The following is a 17156-nucleotide window of genomic DNA, read 5'->3' on the forward strand; positions in this document are numbered from 1 at the left end:
ATTACATTCATCCTGGAATGTACTGAATGGACACAACTAGCTCAGTACAACAGAAAACCTCTCATGGAATAAATGCATTATGGGTAGCAAGCCAGGAGGTAATGCATCAATGTACAAAAATGTTTTGCCTTCCCCCTCAGGAATATGCATGTGAATTTTGTTTTTTTAAATGTTTTTTCATTCTTGGGATGTGAATTTTGTTGTCTAGGCCAGCATTTATTGCCCATCCCTAATTGCCCTTGGGAAAACTAGTGGTGAGCTGCCTTCTTGAACCGCTGCAGTCCATGTGGTGTAGGTACACCCACAGTGCTGTTAGGGAGGGAGTTCCAGGATTTTGACCCAGCGACAGTGAAGGAACGGCGATATATTTCCAAGTCAGGATGGTGAGTGACTTGGAGGGGAACTTCCAGGTGGTGGTGTTCCCATCTATCTGCTGCCCTTGTCCTACATGGTAGAGGTCGTGGGTTTCGAAGGAGCTTTGGTGCCACTGTGGGCTGGTGGTGGAGGGAACAAATGTTTCTAAGTTGGTGGATGGAATGCCAACCAAGCAGGCAGCTTTATCCTGGATGGTGTCGAGCTTCTCGAGTGTTGTTGGAGCTGCACTCATCCAGGCAAGTGGAGAGTATTCCATCACATTCTTCACTTATGCCTTGTAGATGGTGGACAGGCTTTTTGGGAGTCAGGAGGTGAGTTACTCACTGCAGGATTCCCAGCCTCTGACCTGCTCCTGTAGATTTATATGGCTAGTCCAGTTCAGTTTCTGGTTCAATGGTAACCCCCAGAATGCTGATAGTGACGGATTTAGCAAACATAATTAAACATTAAAAGGGCGATGGTTAGATTCTCTCTTGTTGGAAATGGTCATTGCCTGATTCTTGTATGGCGCAAAAGTCACTTAGCTTTAACGGTTATGAAGAACCTGTGATATTTTTCAGCTGAAACACCAAACTCTCACAGGTCAGCTGTAGCAGGGCAGTGAGCCAGATTCAGGTGCCACAACTTGTAAACTAGTCTTGGATCATGATGATTAAACACATCCAACTCTACGTTGTGCTTATTAGTTTTACAATGAATGTGCTCTGGACTGCCTGCTGGATAAAACAACTGATCTTCTGGTGGGGAATGAAGCTGACAGGAAACACCCTCATCTCTCAGCAAGAATGCAGCAGGTTCTCTCCCTCAGGGCTCCAGGTCCTAATTGGAGGGGGGGAAAAAAAGGCCGTACTGCTGGGAATAGAAAGTAAATGAAAGCCTGCTGCATTTCCACAGAGAGCGAGCAGGGTTGCGCTGGTTTCAATCCATGTTTCAGATCATTATTTGGAGAGATTTGGTTTTAAAATCGGGGGCTGTTTCCTGGGCCACCTGAAGTTGAGAAGTGGTACACATTTGGTACACAGGCCAGGGACTGAATTCCTCCGGTGCAGCACTGTTAGATGCAGAGTAAAGCTCCCTCAGCACTGCACTCAAAAACAGCCTCAGAAGTAGCTCCCCATACTGTACCAGTGAAACATTTCCCATAGCAGTCACCTTGTGGTCCCTGAGAGAATTGCCAGTTGAGTGCCAAATCAGTTTTAGTTTTGTGTTATGGAATGTTGCTTATTAGTAACTAGATTTAGACTAATCAAACTTAATTTCATGTCAGCAGAGGCTTTCAGATCATCAATCTGGGCTTGGTGAGCCCTTTTAAGATTATCCTTAAATGAAGGTACAAATAAACTACTCTGACTTCAAGTGTTATTAATACCATGAGAAAGTGCTAGCCAGCTGAGGAAACAGGATTATGGACAGCAGGAGGGAAGTTACATTAAAAAAAGTGTACTCAGCTGACAGCATGATCAGAGGAACAAAATGCAAATAAACTTGTGGATCATATCTAGTATTAGCACTCGTCTCCCAGCACAGATATCAAGTAAGCCTCCATGTTGACCTGGTGCTGCTGCATCAACAGCAGCCACATTTTACTCATTCTTTTAGGTTTTGGGCAGTTATCACATTAAATCCAGGGCATAGGCATCCACCACCATGGGACTACATTCTGCCAGTACTAAAGGTTTCAGGCTCGAATGTCTGCTGAATTGAATCCAAGACTAGAAAAAAAAAACTGATCTACATTTGAAATCAGTCACTAAGCTTACACAGAGAATTGCATAGAGTGTGCAGCACAGAATCAGCCCAACTGGTCTATGTCAGAGTTTATGCTCCACAGGCATCTCCTTCCCACCCTACCAAGCATATCCTTCTATTCCTTTCTCCCTCCTGTGTTTATCTACCTTCCCCTAACATGCATCTGTGTTATCCACTTCAACTACCGCTTGTAGTAGCAAGTCCCACATTCTCACCATCCTCTAGGTAAAGAATTTTTTCCTGAATTCCCAATTAGATTTATTAGTGAATATCTTCTATTTATGGCCCCTCATTTTGGTCTCCCCCACCAGTGGAGACATTTTTAAGCTGACTTTATCAAACCGCTTCACCATTTTAAAGAGCTCTATTAGGTCACCCTTCAGCCCATCTTCCCCTAACAAGCTTAAAAATACATTTGAGTGTCACCATTTTTAAAAAAAGATAAAAGGCAACTTCATAAAAATAGAATTCACTCTCTCTGCCCCAATGCAACATTTACCTCTCAGTCCCCAATGACCAACAAAAATTCCAAATTACAAAATGCAGTTTCAACAATCCATTTATAAAGGAACGTGCAAATGGCTCGATCACACTTCAGCTGAAATGAGAGGTAAGCCAATTAGGCATCTAAAAATGGTTGACTCGCACGCACACATTCCATGATTGGTTTGCTTACATGCACAATGTACAACACAATGTCCTTCCATAAAAATACAGCATTGGAAAAGCAGATTTTTTTCTTTTTTCTTGCTAGTTCAATTCTTAAGCATCGCAATAGCCAGGCAGCTCCTCCCAAAACCAGAACGGCCAGCTCAAAATTTGATGTGAAGTAGTGATCCACTGGGACTGGGCTGGACTTGGAGAGGTCAGCGGTTCTTAAGTTAAATATTCCACTCCCCTCCCGTGCCCCATCATCACAAAACACACAGCAATACATAAATACATATTTACCTGTGGAGGTGGCCATGGGATTCCCACCTAATCCTGGTAGAGACCCCACAGCAAGATTGGGAAAAGCCACATTTAGGTTTGGAAAATTTGGTAGGTTGGTAAACGCAGGTGGTGCAGTTATCAGACCTAAGGAAAGAGAGAAAAAAAAACAATGCACGGAACCACCATGTAGATAGTTGGCAGAGAGAATGGCTCAAATGTGCTACATTCGCACAACCACCTGGACTCAACAGTGACAATTACCACAGATTTGCATTCCATTCACCCCACTTGGCCACACCGGAAGGTGGTTGGAGCATTTTAGGGAGTTTCACTCTCCTATTGTCAAAACCTCCCACACATATCCTGTGAAGCAGTTTTACTATCAGAAGAGGGTAAAACTCATGGCAGCACCACCATAATATGGCAGTCACCATTCAAACAGGTTACAGAAAACCTATTCACTACCCAGTTACTTCCTTGGGTGCAAAAAGCAGAGAATTTCTTTTTTAAAAAAACTGTATACATCAAAGTTCTATAGGTGTATTCGCCTGGTAGTTGAAGGTGAATGAAGGCTTGTGCTGGATGGTAGCTCAGCTTCTAAAAGTCTACAACCATTGTAAAATTCAGGGTGAAGGGAAATGGGTCACAGGGTCCTTCATCCAACTTTCCAACCTGTTCTCATGACCTGCTTGGCTCTAAGTTGGAGCACAGCCTTGCACTAGTCCCATCAGCAGAAGTCTACCAGTGCCTATGAAACAACAGGACAGGAACCTGGCTAGCAGGAGGACGTGGAGAAGGAACAGCGTAGCTGATTGAAATCCATGCAGAAAAACCCAACAAACAATTGCAGCACGGGAAGATAATGATCTGCGGTTCCGGCAGGGCACAGGATTGAGGTGGCCAATGTTAACTTGGAAAAATTCTGCAAGCGAGATTACAGGGTGGCCAAAGTTGGGAACTAAATATTCCAAGATATTTGACTTTTATAAAAGATGGGCAACATGGAAAAGGAGGTTGGGTAGCCGTGATGATAAAGGATGAGGTATCGACAATAGTTAGAAAGGATTGCAGCCCAGAAAACCAAGGTGTAGGATCAGTATGGGTAGAGCTACAAAATAACATGAAGTTCCAGGAAAGATGGGCACAGATTTGGGAGGTGACAGCACATTCACAGACTGGAGAGGAAAGGGAGGTTGGAGATGGGGCAGTACTTTGCAAGGAGGGAGGCATCGAGCGCTTTTTTTTTTGAGAGGGGTGGTTGACAGCAAATTTGAAGGCGGGTGGGTGGGGAAAGAGAAGTACTTAAGGAGAGAGAAAACTTAAAATATCAGCTAATATGGGGACCAGGAAGTGAAATCAGGTGGTCAGCAGTTTAGTGGGAACAGGGTTGAGAGAGCAAGAGATGGGTCTCATGGACAAGGTGAGGGTGGAGAGGGCATTAAGGGAGATAGGAGATCACCTGTGCATTGACTGGGACACAGATGGAGTAAACAGGGAAAAGGGAATGGAATTCCTATAGTGTGCAGAACTCCTTCCTCAAACAAAACAAAAACAGAATTACCTGGAAAAACTCAGCAGGTCTGGCAGCATCGGCGGAGAAGAAATCAGTTAACGTTTCGAGCCTTCATGGCCCTTCGGCAGAACTTCGGTTCTGCCGAAGGGCCATGAAGGCTCGAAACGTTAACTGATTTCTTCTCCGCCGATGCTGCCAGACCTGCTGAGTTTTTCCAGGTAATTCTGTTTTTGTTTTGGATTTCCAGCATCCGCAGTAGCTTTTAGCTTTTTGTTTTTATCCTTCCTCAAACAGTTTGTTCATATACTCAGAGGGAAGAGGTATTGCTCGAGCTAGTTATGAAATAAATCAAGTAAATGAGTCACTGCATGTGAGCAGCTTGGGGGCCGTGATCAGTATATGATCAGGGTCCAACTAGGGAGGGGAAAGCAAATACAAATACAAGGGCACCAGGTTGGAAAAGAGTAGATTTTAGAAAAGATGAGCAGTGAGCTAGCTGAGGTGGAAAGAGAAATTGGCATTCAGGGCTAGAGATCAAAAAAAAAGAGGGGTTTTTTTTGGTTGAAAAAAAATGACAACATTATAGATTAAAAAGAAGACTGTTTAAAGTTCCACAATATCATGGAGTAATAAAGACATCAGAAAATTGAAATTGAAGCAGAGGGCATATGAGGCCTATAGGCACGATACAAATAAACGAGAATGAGAAAATAAAACGTTCAAGAGGGAGCACGAAGAGAGTATCTCCATCTCAAAAATATTAAGTACAGGATTGTACAAGTATCAGTAAAACAAAAGATGAGTTAATTGTGACATAGGACACCCCCACAACTTGGTAACGGGGGTGTTTTCAACAGAACAGAAGAATATAAGATGGTTTGATGAAAGGGAAAGGACAGAATAAATACAGCCAGAGATTGATTAGATAGCTAAGATACTCACTCTTGACATGGAAACAGGGCAGGTAATGGGATTAGGACTGCACATGATGAGGATAAATACCACATTTGATGGGTCAAATAGCTTATTTTCCATATATTGTGATTGCTATGTAATTCAATATAATGGGGTTGAAAGAAAAACTAAAAATGGAAGGAGAGTAAAGCCATTACCCATTTTCTGGCATCTCCCAAGGGGTCTTTCTACCCCTGCATCTCTTTTTCAAGAAAGGGCAAAGGCAGAAGTGAGGTTAACATGAGGGACAGCAGAATTTCTTTGATGCAGTAACACTTAGGGTATCAACAGGAAGAGGACCTCCATGTGGTAAGGACAAAGGCATAAAAAGCAACTGGCTGACAACAAACTCCATGATCAATCAGCAAAAGGTTACAAATGAAGCTATTTTTTAAAATCAAGATAAGCAGTATAATGAACATGTACAGAATATACTGTGTAACTGCTAAACACCAACGTCTGATTCACATGGAGGGAGAGGTTGTGCTACAAAATCTATTCAAAGTCTAAAAGCACCACTGGGCTGGGCATACCTGGCACAGTAGTGGAGATGGTTGCATTGGCTAACGACACAGTGAAGGGTTCGTTCAAAGGGGAAGGAAACAATGGAACACCCGCAGAACCTGAAAACAAGAGTTAGAATTTACTGAAAAGTACTTTGAAAAAGCAGATGAAACATTAAAGTATTTAGTAGATTATCCTCTGCAGGATACAAGTAAGATATATAGTGTGTACAGGTATCAGACCCTTTATCTGGCATCCCAAAATCCAAAAGGATCTGAAAACCAGCTACATTTGAAGCTACCGCCCTGGGTAGCAATTTGAATAAAACCCTTTTATGCTTTATTTTTCATACTTCATTTTATGCATTATAAGCACATGCTAGGCTTAGGACCCAAAATCCGTAAAATCCCCAAATTCGGCACACATCCAGTCCTGAGATTCCCAGATATGGGGTCCGGTACCTGTACACAATTTCAGTATTTCATTCCTCCTTCTGGTTTTTGACGTTTCTTTTTTAAACTTTGCATTCCATACCATTTCCTAGCAAAGAAAGGAAGTCAAACTACTGCACTTTGCCATTCTACCCATCGATTCATGTTTTGAATAGCTAATAATGGTGACAGACAACAGACTGGAAGAAAATTAGGAAAAAACGCAAGAATATCAGATAATAGAGTGGCTACCAGGTACTTCTGTACTCCTATCACTCAAACTGCGCATGTGAATTCAACTCTCAGTCACACCCAGTAAATCCTCTGAGCCACTTCTGTGAGCTTCATCAACAACTTGCATTTGTATGGCACCTTGCAACATCATATATCTCGTACTGCTGCTTGGGAAGTTTCAGGAAAGAGTCAAAAGCTGAGAGATAGACAGAAAAGAGATTTGGGGGTGGGGGGGGATCCAGGTAGAAAATAGGTAACTGAAAGCTGTGCGACTGAGTGAAGAGCACAAGGACTGTAAAGAAGGCAAGAGTGAAAGGGCCACGGAGGACAAACTGGGACTTAACGCTGGAGAAGGCTGCAGAGGTAGGGCCGGGTGAGACCCTGGAAAATTTGTAAAAGGAGACAAAGGATTCTGAATTTGATGCATTGCAAGGCAAGGAATCAATGGAGTTCACCAAGAATAGAGGTGATGGCAAGGAAGTCTTACTGTGGAACAGACTGCAGCTTTGGAGAAGTTGGAGTTTGTGTAGAGTGGAGGTCAAAGGTACTGGAGAAGTTCAAGTCATGAGGCAATGAAAGCATATATAAAAGGGTCGCAGTGAGAGAAGTATCGCAGGCAATGGCAGTCGATGGTTTGGAGGGAGTATGCAGCCTTAACAATGGATAGGATATGGGATTTGAGATTTAGCGCAGGATTGAGCAGAACAATGACAATGAGGCCATACACTAGGGATGGAGTTAGGGTCAAGGGTACTGAATTCTGGTGGAAGCCAAATAGGTGAATTCAGTGTTCCAAATATTCAAATGATGTCAGATCAGCAGCCTGACATGAAAGGCAGCAGAGAGAGAAGAGGTGGGGCAATTAGAGATGACCCCGAGTCATACAAATCCACATAAAACATACAAAATGGATATTGTTAAGAATTCTTTGAAACCATTTTTGAAATGGGTACACTTGCCAATGCCCTGCATCACCCAAGAAAGAGTAACCACAATTGTAATTTCAGGAGGAAGGCAGTGCAGAGAGTGTGTTCTTACATCTTTAAGACTTGCAGATAGCCCTTCCAACAGCACCAATACACAAATGAAGGGGGGGACAATCTGGGCTTTTCCCATAGTCACTGGAGTGCCCCAAGATTTATTTTAGCACAACCTGGAACCCAAATCAAACTATGATCTAACTTCAATAAAGACAACAATAAAAGTCAAAGCAAAAAAAGCAAACTACGATCTAGCTTTCATTTGCCAGTGTAAAAAAGCAAATTTAAAAACCCACCTTTTTTTTTTCAAAAAAAGCTGCAATTTAGAAATATTGCCCAGCGACTTCCCATTCCAGTCACTATAATTTGTGACAGTGACTGTAGCAGTCAGTAATAGCAGCTGACAACCTCGTGCCCACGAACCTGACAAGACCCAACTCCTGTCACTACTAGAACGCACGTAACTTGAATAATGGATCATGAGATAAAAACAGAAAATGCTAAAAATACTTAGGTCAGGCAGCATCCTTGGGGAGAGAAACAGTTAACCATTCAGGTCTATGACCTATTCTGACGAGGGGTTACAGATCTGAAACATGAACTGTTTTTCTCTCCACAGATACTGCCAAACCTGCTGAACATTCCCAGCATTTTGTTTTTTTTTATTTCAGATATCCAGAATCCAGAATATTTTGCTATTGTGTTATAATGAGTCATGGTGCCATTCACCAAATACAACTGGGAGGTGAGCAAGTGCGCCGCTTTCAATTTACTTTGGTGCCAATCCTGGAGCTACTAGAGGTAAAATGGCGCTACCACTACCATTAAGTAGAGAAACAGCCAGAACATATTACTGACCCATGCGACCAATGAGAACATAAAGGCCCTTGTAATCCAGGGACTAGGTGGTGCAGTGTATTCCACACTAGCTTAGGCCTCTGGGGCAAGTGCTCAAATTCAGCCCAGACTGCTGTAAGGAAAACCCAGACTGGCTACAAGACTCTGACATGAAATTAATTTTGGAAGACTCAACGAGCACATACCCAGTGCCAAACTTCCCCAAGTGAACATTAAGCACAGACAGATCACGTACAGCAAGGGTCAGATACACACATTTAGCATTTGAATGCGATAAAGAGAAGCACAACTTTCCCATTGTCATCCCACTTAAACATAAAAATAACTAAACCGCTGGAGGCTGGTTGCATTGCTGGCACAAATCTTTCTTGCGAGCTGCAGCAAAATTTGGTGCCTTCTATATGGCTCAAAAAATGCACAGAGCCAGATGCATCTGCCTGCATGTTTTTTTTTTCCTCTAATATTGAGAGGGTACTAGGTCAAGTACCAAGGCCCATGATGCAAGATAGCACCAAGTTGAAAAGAATGCTAGGAGGATGATGATCCAAGTCAGGAAATCTGCAGATTGCAGGACAGAGGAAAGACATGTACAGTTTTGAGATCTTGGGAAAGAGGGAATTAGAGCAAGGTAACTATGCAGTGGCTCAAGAGAAGCAATTTTCTCAATAAGCAGCAGCAGATATTAGAAGACTGGTGTACTGAAATATTCCATTTTGTTGCACATAGGAAGTCAACAGCAAATTGACTTCTAACATCCAGGGGGAGCACAGTTAAAACACAGAGGATAATTCAGCCAAGGTGCAGAGATGTAATCTAGTCCCTATTTTAAAGTTATACATTCCGTCTAGGGTCCATATTTATAATAGAAACGGCTCATGTAAATTCATCATCACATTGTAAATGCACCCTACTGCAAGTGGCAGCACTGCAGTGTCTCCACAGTTGAGGGAAGGGTAGATTTAGAGCCTGGCAAGGTTAATGTAGGCAGTTTCCATTATAAATTCTTCATAAAGCCTAAGGCAGAGTCGACAGTGAGTGCACACAGATGCAAGATTTATATTATAAACATTAAGAGCTGTTGAACAGAAAAGTGTGCAGTGTGAAAGAGAAAGCCAAACTTTTGGAGACAGCTTTTCACTGAGCAGACGGAGATTTTATTTGGAGATCTGACCAGACAGAGCCAAAGAATGCTAAATGGATGAAGGAGTCAAGGGTAAGAGTTGCTGAATATGCCAGAGAGATGACAAACTGACTTTGAGGAATTAAAAGAAACAAGATTCTGACTGCTTTAACTGAAGAGGCACATTTGTAAAAAAACAATTCAGCCATTACGACTCAAGAAAACTGAAGATTTTGAGCACCAAAGGCAGGCCAAATGAGGAAGTTGATCAATATGAAGCTGAACCATCAGCAAAGGAATAGGGTTGAATGACAAATGAAGGAGCAGCAAGTGACAAAGAGAACAACTGCAACATGACAATTCAACGTTTATTACATGGAAGACAAAATCTCCAACAACAGGAAAATTACTTATCCGGCTGATAAATGACCATTTTAATTTTAAAAATTGCTTTCTTAAAAATATTCATAGGGTGTGGACACTGCCGGCAAGGCTGACATTTACTGCCCATCTTAATGCTTTTGAGAAGGCGGTGGTGAGCTGCCAGTCTGTATGGCATAGGTACTCCCACAATGCTAGAGGTAGAGGGGTCCAGGATTTTTGATCCAGCAACAATTAAATACATTTTAAAACTGTTCTCAACCCAGAACATAAAACTGAAAGTCTGACTGATAACTGGCTGGTCAGGGAAGGGGTGAAATAAACTCCAACCAGTCAGGTGAAACGGCGTTTTAATTTAAAAAGATAAATGGTTAAGACAAAATTATTATTCATTAATCTATAATGTGGCACCTTATTGAAGGCCTTTTGAAAATCCAGGTAGCTTGCATCTACCCCATTACCATTGTCTATTTCCTGTTAACTCAAAAAAAAAATCAATAAGGTTAGTCAAGCAAGATTGTCCCTTTTGGAATCTATGTCTACTGGAGGACATTAATAAATTTGCAGAATGGGCAAATAATTGGCAAGTTAAATTCACAGATAAGTGTGACGTAGTACATTTTGGTAGGAAGAATAGGGAGGCCACTTATTACTTGTAAGGCACAAGCCTAGGTGGGGTAGAGGAACAAGATGATCAGAGTACAAATACATCAATCACTAAAAGTTGTGTCACAGATTAGCAAGGCCATAACAAAGCAAACCAAGCACTAGGCTTCATTTCTAGAACCTTGAACGCTGCATGCAGTTCTGGTCACCAGATTATAAAGAAAAGAATATAGGGGCACTGGAGAAGGTGCAGAGAAGATTTACAAGGATGATACTAACAATGCGTGGGTATACAGATCAGGAAAGGATCGACAACCTAGGTCTCTTTTCTCTTGGCAAAAAATACTTATGGGTGACCTAGAGATCCTTAAAATTAATGGAAAGTTTTGATAGAGTGGATAGAAAGAGAATGGCTCCTCTCATGGTTTGGGGGGGTGGGGGGAAGCATAACTAGAGGTCATCAGTATAAGTTAGACACCAAGAGGTCCAATAGGGAATTCAGAAGAAACTTCTTTACCCAGAGAGTGGTGAGAATGTGGAGCTCACTACCACAGGGAGTGGTTGAAGTGAATAGTATAGATGTATTTAAGAAGCTAGACAAGCATGAGGGAGAAAAGGGAATAAAGGGTTGCGATGGGAGATTTAGATGAGGAAAAAAATAGGAGGCGGCTCAGGTGGAGTATAAACACCGGCATAGACTGGTTGATGCCAAATGGCCTGTTTCTGTGTCACATATCCTATGTAATTGTATGTAACATTCATTGCGTCATGAACAATTCATAGTCGCTAGCTATCCTTGACAAATGCAGTACTTAGCTACATGGGATTACATTGAAGAACGGTCAGTGCTATGTACGTTGATATTTTTTTCAGTGCTTGAGAAGTTGAGGATTTTCAATAAAAGTCAGAGTCGGCCTCAGAACATTAGACACCTGAACTTTTGTCATTAATTTCCTGGAGTTTGTGATAACCACAGCACAGATTAACCAATGTCCCATCACAAAAATATTCAAAAAAGTATTGTAATGTAACTGGAAGAGCAGCAAAGACATGGGTCTCTTTTCAAGAGGCACATTCATGGGAGCCAAACAGAAAGGTAAAAGTGCACACCAGTGTTCCATGCCACAGCACTAGCACCTTTCAATTTGATGGGCACAAAAATTGAGAGAAAATAAATATTTGCTGCCAAAAGCAGCCATGTTGTGTTTGAACCACTGAAAGAGGAGTGCTGAAGTGTGTCCAGCACACGACCTTCCGCAGCCAGTGGAGAATGCACTAGTTTCTAGCAAAGGTCACAAGACAACAGTTGTGTGCACACATGCAGTCCACTCACATACAGATCCAATGCATATGAGCAACCACCATTCAGGATAGTCAGAGAAGTCCCAATCAGCATTCGATATCAGAATAGGTAGTGGGAGAAGACAACAGTGCTGGTACAGTCGGTCAGAGTTAATACAGCATTGTTGCACAACTTCTGCTCTTCCTGTAATATTTCTGTATTAACACAAACCATAAAAGCAAAATATGCTAGCACAACAGTCTTGAAGCTGCATTTCTCCTCCAGACCCATCCCACCAAAGCTAGCAACACTGTCCCTTTAATGAAAGGCATGTCCCACCCCAGCTCCCTTCTGCTCCAAGTGCCTGGGAGCGATCGGCCAGCTGATGCTTGCTGTGAACCAGAGGCTGCGAGCGAGTGGCTGCTGGTCATGGTCGCAGGGTTCTGTTATCCATTCTGGTGCCTGTGCCAGTTTACTCAGCTTTTTTTCCCTACATTAGGTACTGTAAAGCCTGCAATTCCTCTAAGCACTGCTCTCTAAAACCACTGGCCCAAACAGCAGCTACGGCAATCAGGCAATTCCCAACTAATGCTTCCAGATTTCCCAGGCCAATAATATCTTCAGATTTTTTCCAATTTATTTACTGATTTAGATCTTTTACAATCCAATTAGATGTTGGCGCTGCTAGGCTAGACAGAAAAGGTTACATCCTGAGTTTGGGTGGCAAAGAAGCATGCACTGTACGGGGAAGAGACACAGAATCCGTCTTGTTTAGACATTTTGAACAGCAGCTATAAAAGAGAGTCCAGGCACTGCACTTCAGAAGGATATATCAGCCTTGGAGAGGGTTACAGTGCAGATTCACCAGAATGATACTGATGATAAAAGGGTTAAATTAGGAGGACAGTTTACATAGACCAGGTTTGCATTCCCTTGAATATAGAAGATTAAAGATGATCTTATTGAGGTGTTTAAGATAACTGAAGGAATTGTTGAGGCTGACAGAGAGAAACTACTTCCCTCTAGTGGAAGAGTTGAGATCAAGGGGGCATAGTCTTAAAATTCGAACTAGGCAGTTCAGGGGTGATGTCAGAAAGCTCCTTCGTACAAGGGGTTGTGGAAATCTGGAACTCTCCCCCAACTGAATATTTAAAAGCTGAAATTGATTGATTTTTGTTTGATATGGGTATATTACAGATCCAAAGTGAGCAAATGGAGTTAAGATACAGATCAGCCACATTCTAATCAAAGGCAGAACAGACTCAAAAGGGGATGAAAGGCCTACTCCTGTTCCTATACCCCATCCGTAATTGCCCTTGAGAAGATGGTGGTAGGCCTACTTCGTGAACCACTACAGTCTATGTGAAGGTGCACACAGTGCTGGTAGGGAGTTCAAGGCTTTTGAACCAGGGATGAAGGAAAAAAGGAAACAACTTGCACTTGTTAAGAAGGAACAGGTGTCCACGAAAGAGGCTGAAGTTTTTTTGCAAAGTTTAATCAGGATGGCTGCTCGAGCAGTCAAGGGGCAATGGGCCCGTGCTGGGTTGCAGCTGATGGCAACCTAAAGGTAACTTCTATGTTGGGAAGAATGGTGATATGAACATTCCCCCCTTTGAAGGGGACTTGCATGTGGGATAAAGTATTGGCACTCTTGCATAGTGTCAGTCAAGGCACAAGGGCAAACAGACAGGTCGTTTAGATCATGCAACTTCTAGCAACTGGTGGCCGGTGTCGCTTTACCGCACCCAGTGATCAGAACTGCATGGGTCATAAAGGCTGTAAAAATTCAGACAGGTTTTATCCACTTTTTCCTGAATTACTTATTTTACAGTGGAAGGTTAGTGAAAGCTATGCAAGGCGAGAGGTACGCACATTACTAAGATTATTTAAGAAGTGCAAACACCCATTATTTTACTGGCATGAGAACCAGCCCATATAGGAGAAGATATTGTGCAAATAACTACATTTTACATCCAGCAGGCTTCCTCGCCTCATCTTTTTTCGGTTTTTCCAGTTCAAAGTAAAGTAATCTCCAATGGATCACTGAACCCAGGGATTTGTTAAATTAAAAATTGTCTACGTGGAAATATCAAGTGTTGCCAGGATTACATATAACTATATCCTTCTCCTAGGAGATCAAATGAGATCATAAACACATCAGTTTCCAAATGTACGCCGATGACACCCAGCTTTACCTCACCATCACCTCACGGAACCCCTCCATTATCTCTCAATTAATCGGACTGGTTATCCAATATCCAGTACTGGGTGAGCAGAAATTTTCTCCGATTAAATACTGGAAAATAGAAGCCATTGTTTTTGACTCCTGCCACAAACTCTATGCTCTATCCACCAACAGCAGCCCTCTTGCTGGCAACTGAGGCTGAACCAGACTGTTCACAACCCTGATGTTATTTATCATGTCGAGATGAGCTTACAATCACAATTCCACACAGTCACTAAGGCCACCTACATCCACCTCCATAATGCTGCCCGACTCCAGTCCTGCCTCACTCTTCAGTTACTGAAACCCTCATCCATGCCTTTGTTACCTCTAGACTTGACTATTCTAACACGTTCTTGGCCAATCTCCCAAATGCTATCCTCCATAAACTTGAGGTCATCCAAAACTCTGCCGCCCATGCCTTAATACGTACCAAATCCAGTTCACCCACGAACCCTCTGCTCACTGACCTACAATGGTTCCTGTTTAAGCAGCGGCTTGATTTTAAAATTCTCATCCCAGTTTTCTATTCCCTCCGTGGCCTGGCTCCTCAATATTTCCGTAATCGCCTCTAGCCCCACAACCCTGTGATATCTGCACTCCTCTAATTCCGGCTTCTCGAGAATCGCCAATTTTAAAATCACTCCGCTATTTGTAGCTGTGCCTTCAGCTGCTTAGGCCCTATGCTCTGGAATTCCCTCCCTAAACCTCTTTGCCTCCCTTGCCTCCTTTAAGGGCACTCCTTAAAACCTACCTCTCTGGCTGAGCTTTTGGTTACCTGCTCCAACCTCTCATGTGGCTTAGTGTCATATTTTATTTAACTAAGCCTCTGTGAAGCATCTTGGGAAGTCTTGTTACATTAAAAGGTGCTATATAAATACAAGTTGTTGTTTTGCTTCTATGCCATTAATATTTGGCAGATTACAAGAAATGGTTTCCTTTTTGACAATTCTACATCTGTCTTTTCAGGTTTTGGCTTTATTTATGTTTGAAAAAAAAATAGCAACTCCATGATTTATATACCAAATGTCTTGATTTTGAAGAGTTTGTCTCAATTTATGAGACGGCGGGATCAGCATTATTAAATGTATGCCCACGTCAAGATGATGTGCAACTTGGAGGGAATGATGTTCCCATGCAGCTGCTGCCCGGGTCCTTCTTGGTGATAGACGTCATGGGTTCAAGGGGTGCCTTTGAAGAAGCCTTCTGGAGTTGCTCCAGTGCAACCTGTAACTATTACATGTTGTAGCCACGGTGCGTGCAGTGATGGAGCACGCAAATGAAAGGTAAAGGGCATATTGTATCAGTAGGACATCCCTAGCATCATTGTCACTGGTTCCATCCATGATATAGTACAGTAGAAATCTGCCTGCAACTTATAATGGGGATGATTTCGGCAGCACTGCTGAAATCACTACCTGAAGTAGTTGTGATGTAAATGCACCATTAACGTAATTCTACCAGTACCTGGTGTGAATGTGCCTGTGACTGAAGGAGATGTTGTTCCCAGCCTGAGATCGCTCAGCTCCTTTGGCAGACCTGAGGGCATGTTACTCATTGCAGGAGCACTTGGAGCTGAAAGAGGAACCTACAAAGAAAAGAAACTTTAGAACACAACCCCACATGTGTCATTACTAACATGGCAACACGAGAGGGAGGATAAAAATGCACATTTTGTTTCAGGCAGAATGAATTCCCAAGGCTCACTTGTACTCCAATTGGTTTCTTTGCCTCCTGAAAAAAAACAACAAATGGGCACTGATTCAGTTAATTAACTGACCAATATAAATTTCACATTCGATATATTCACGTGTAGAAAACATCCAAAAGGGAGAGTTATAGAAACCATTACTGCCAGATATCATTTTGATACCATAGGCAGAATAGAAAAGATCTCATTCCACTTTGTTCTTGCGTCCATACTTTGGTCCTAATTCCCTGCAGGATTAGGACTGTTAGGCATAGGCTTGATGCGCAGAGCATTGCGTTTTGCGCCTTGGCACCATTTTGAGCGCAGAAAGTTATTGTACATTTCATATATTGTTCTTGACAGGAAGGCATTCTGTTCTGAAAAAGGGAGCCCTCTATGACTACATCGCCTGGATCATCATTTCAATGGCACCATCCAAAATGAAGCAGTCCTTTTCCTTCAAACCTCCATTCCGCCAGGCAACAAAACTAAACTCACCAGCAATGCAGTGTGCCTTTCCACGTTCAGTGTTTTAGTACAGGGGGCCAACCTGGCAAAGCCAAACCATGTCTGCTGTGCTGGCAGAACGCACACACTGCAATCAACTGATATTGAATCAGCCTGAACAACAGCTTACCGATGGCTCAATTTGCAACAAATAGAGCAGGCGGTGTCAGGTTGGATTCTTGTCTCTGCTGTGTCAGCTGCTCTCACCTTCCTGCTCTCCCTATTGTCAAATAGACGGCTGATATTCAACAGTCCAGGGTCACACACAAAGAACGGCCACTCGGGCTGGGTGCTAGGCTGCATCAATGTCTCAAATTCCAGAAGGCAATCAAGCAAGCTCCAGGAGACTAGGCTGCCCATCATACTTCATACCAACGTACCAATATGCTCAGAAAGAGTGGACTATATAGGAGGGAAAAAAGAAAATCTCCATGTAGAAAGAACAGATTTGCATTCACACCTCACTTTTTACAGCCTCATGACTTCACAAGCACTTTTGAAGTGCAGTCACGATTAGTTGTTCAAGAACGAAGCAGCTAATTTGTGCACAGTAATATTGCACTGAAAGCTATGTGATAGTAACCAGATAAATCTATTTTAGTGATATTGGTTGATGGATAAATAATGGCCAGGACACCACTGCGCTTCTTTCAATAATGTCATGGAATCTCAGTTTAGCATCTGCACTGAAAGGCATCATATCGGACAACGTAGTACTCTTTTCTCCCTTAGTACTGCACTGAATTTTTTTTATCCACTCACCAAACCAGGATATTCCTCATAATTGTACATATACTCAATACTGAAGGAGAGGA

General features: G+C 42.5%; 1 protein-coding gene across 3 annotated transcripts in view; it reads right to left on the minus strand.

Annotated features, from left to right (window-relative positions):
• The window catches only part of LOC144672673 (Golgi reassembly-stacking protein 2-like), a 45003-nt gene that overhangs the window by 5197 nt on the left and 22650 nt on the right, over nucleotides 1–17156 (minus strand). For 2 of the 3 annotated variants that reach the window (XM_078534559.1, XM_078534557.1), the window contains exons 7-10: nucleotides 15852–15878; nucleotides 15612–15732; nucleotides 6058–6147; nucleotides 3076–3201 (exon numbers count right to left, since the gene is read on the minus strand). In XM_078534559.1, the coding sequence (XP_078390685.1) occupies nucleotides 3076–3201; nucleotides 6058–6147; nucleotides 15612–15732; nucleotides 15852–15878 (364 nt within the window). The remainder of the gene's footprint in view (nucleotides 1–3075; nucleotides 3202–6057; nucleotides 6148–15611; nucleotides 15733–15851; nucleotides 15879–17156) is intronic. The other variant, XM_078534558.1, reaches the window with a different exon arrangement.

This window comes from Cetorhinus maximus, chromosome X (assembly GCF_964194155.1).
Source record: "Cetorhinus maximus chromosome X, sCetMax3.hap1.1, whole genome shotgun sequence".
NCBI lineage: Eukaryota > Metazoa > Chordata > Chondrichthyes > Lamniformes > Cetorhinidae > Cetorhinus > Cetorhinus maximus.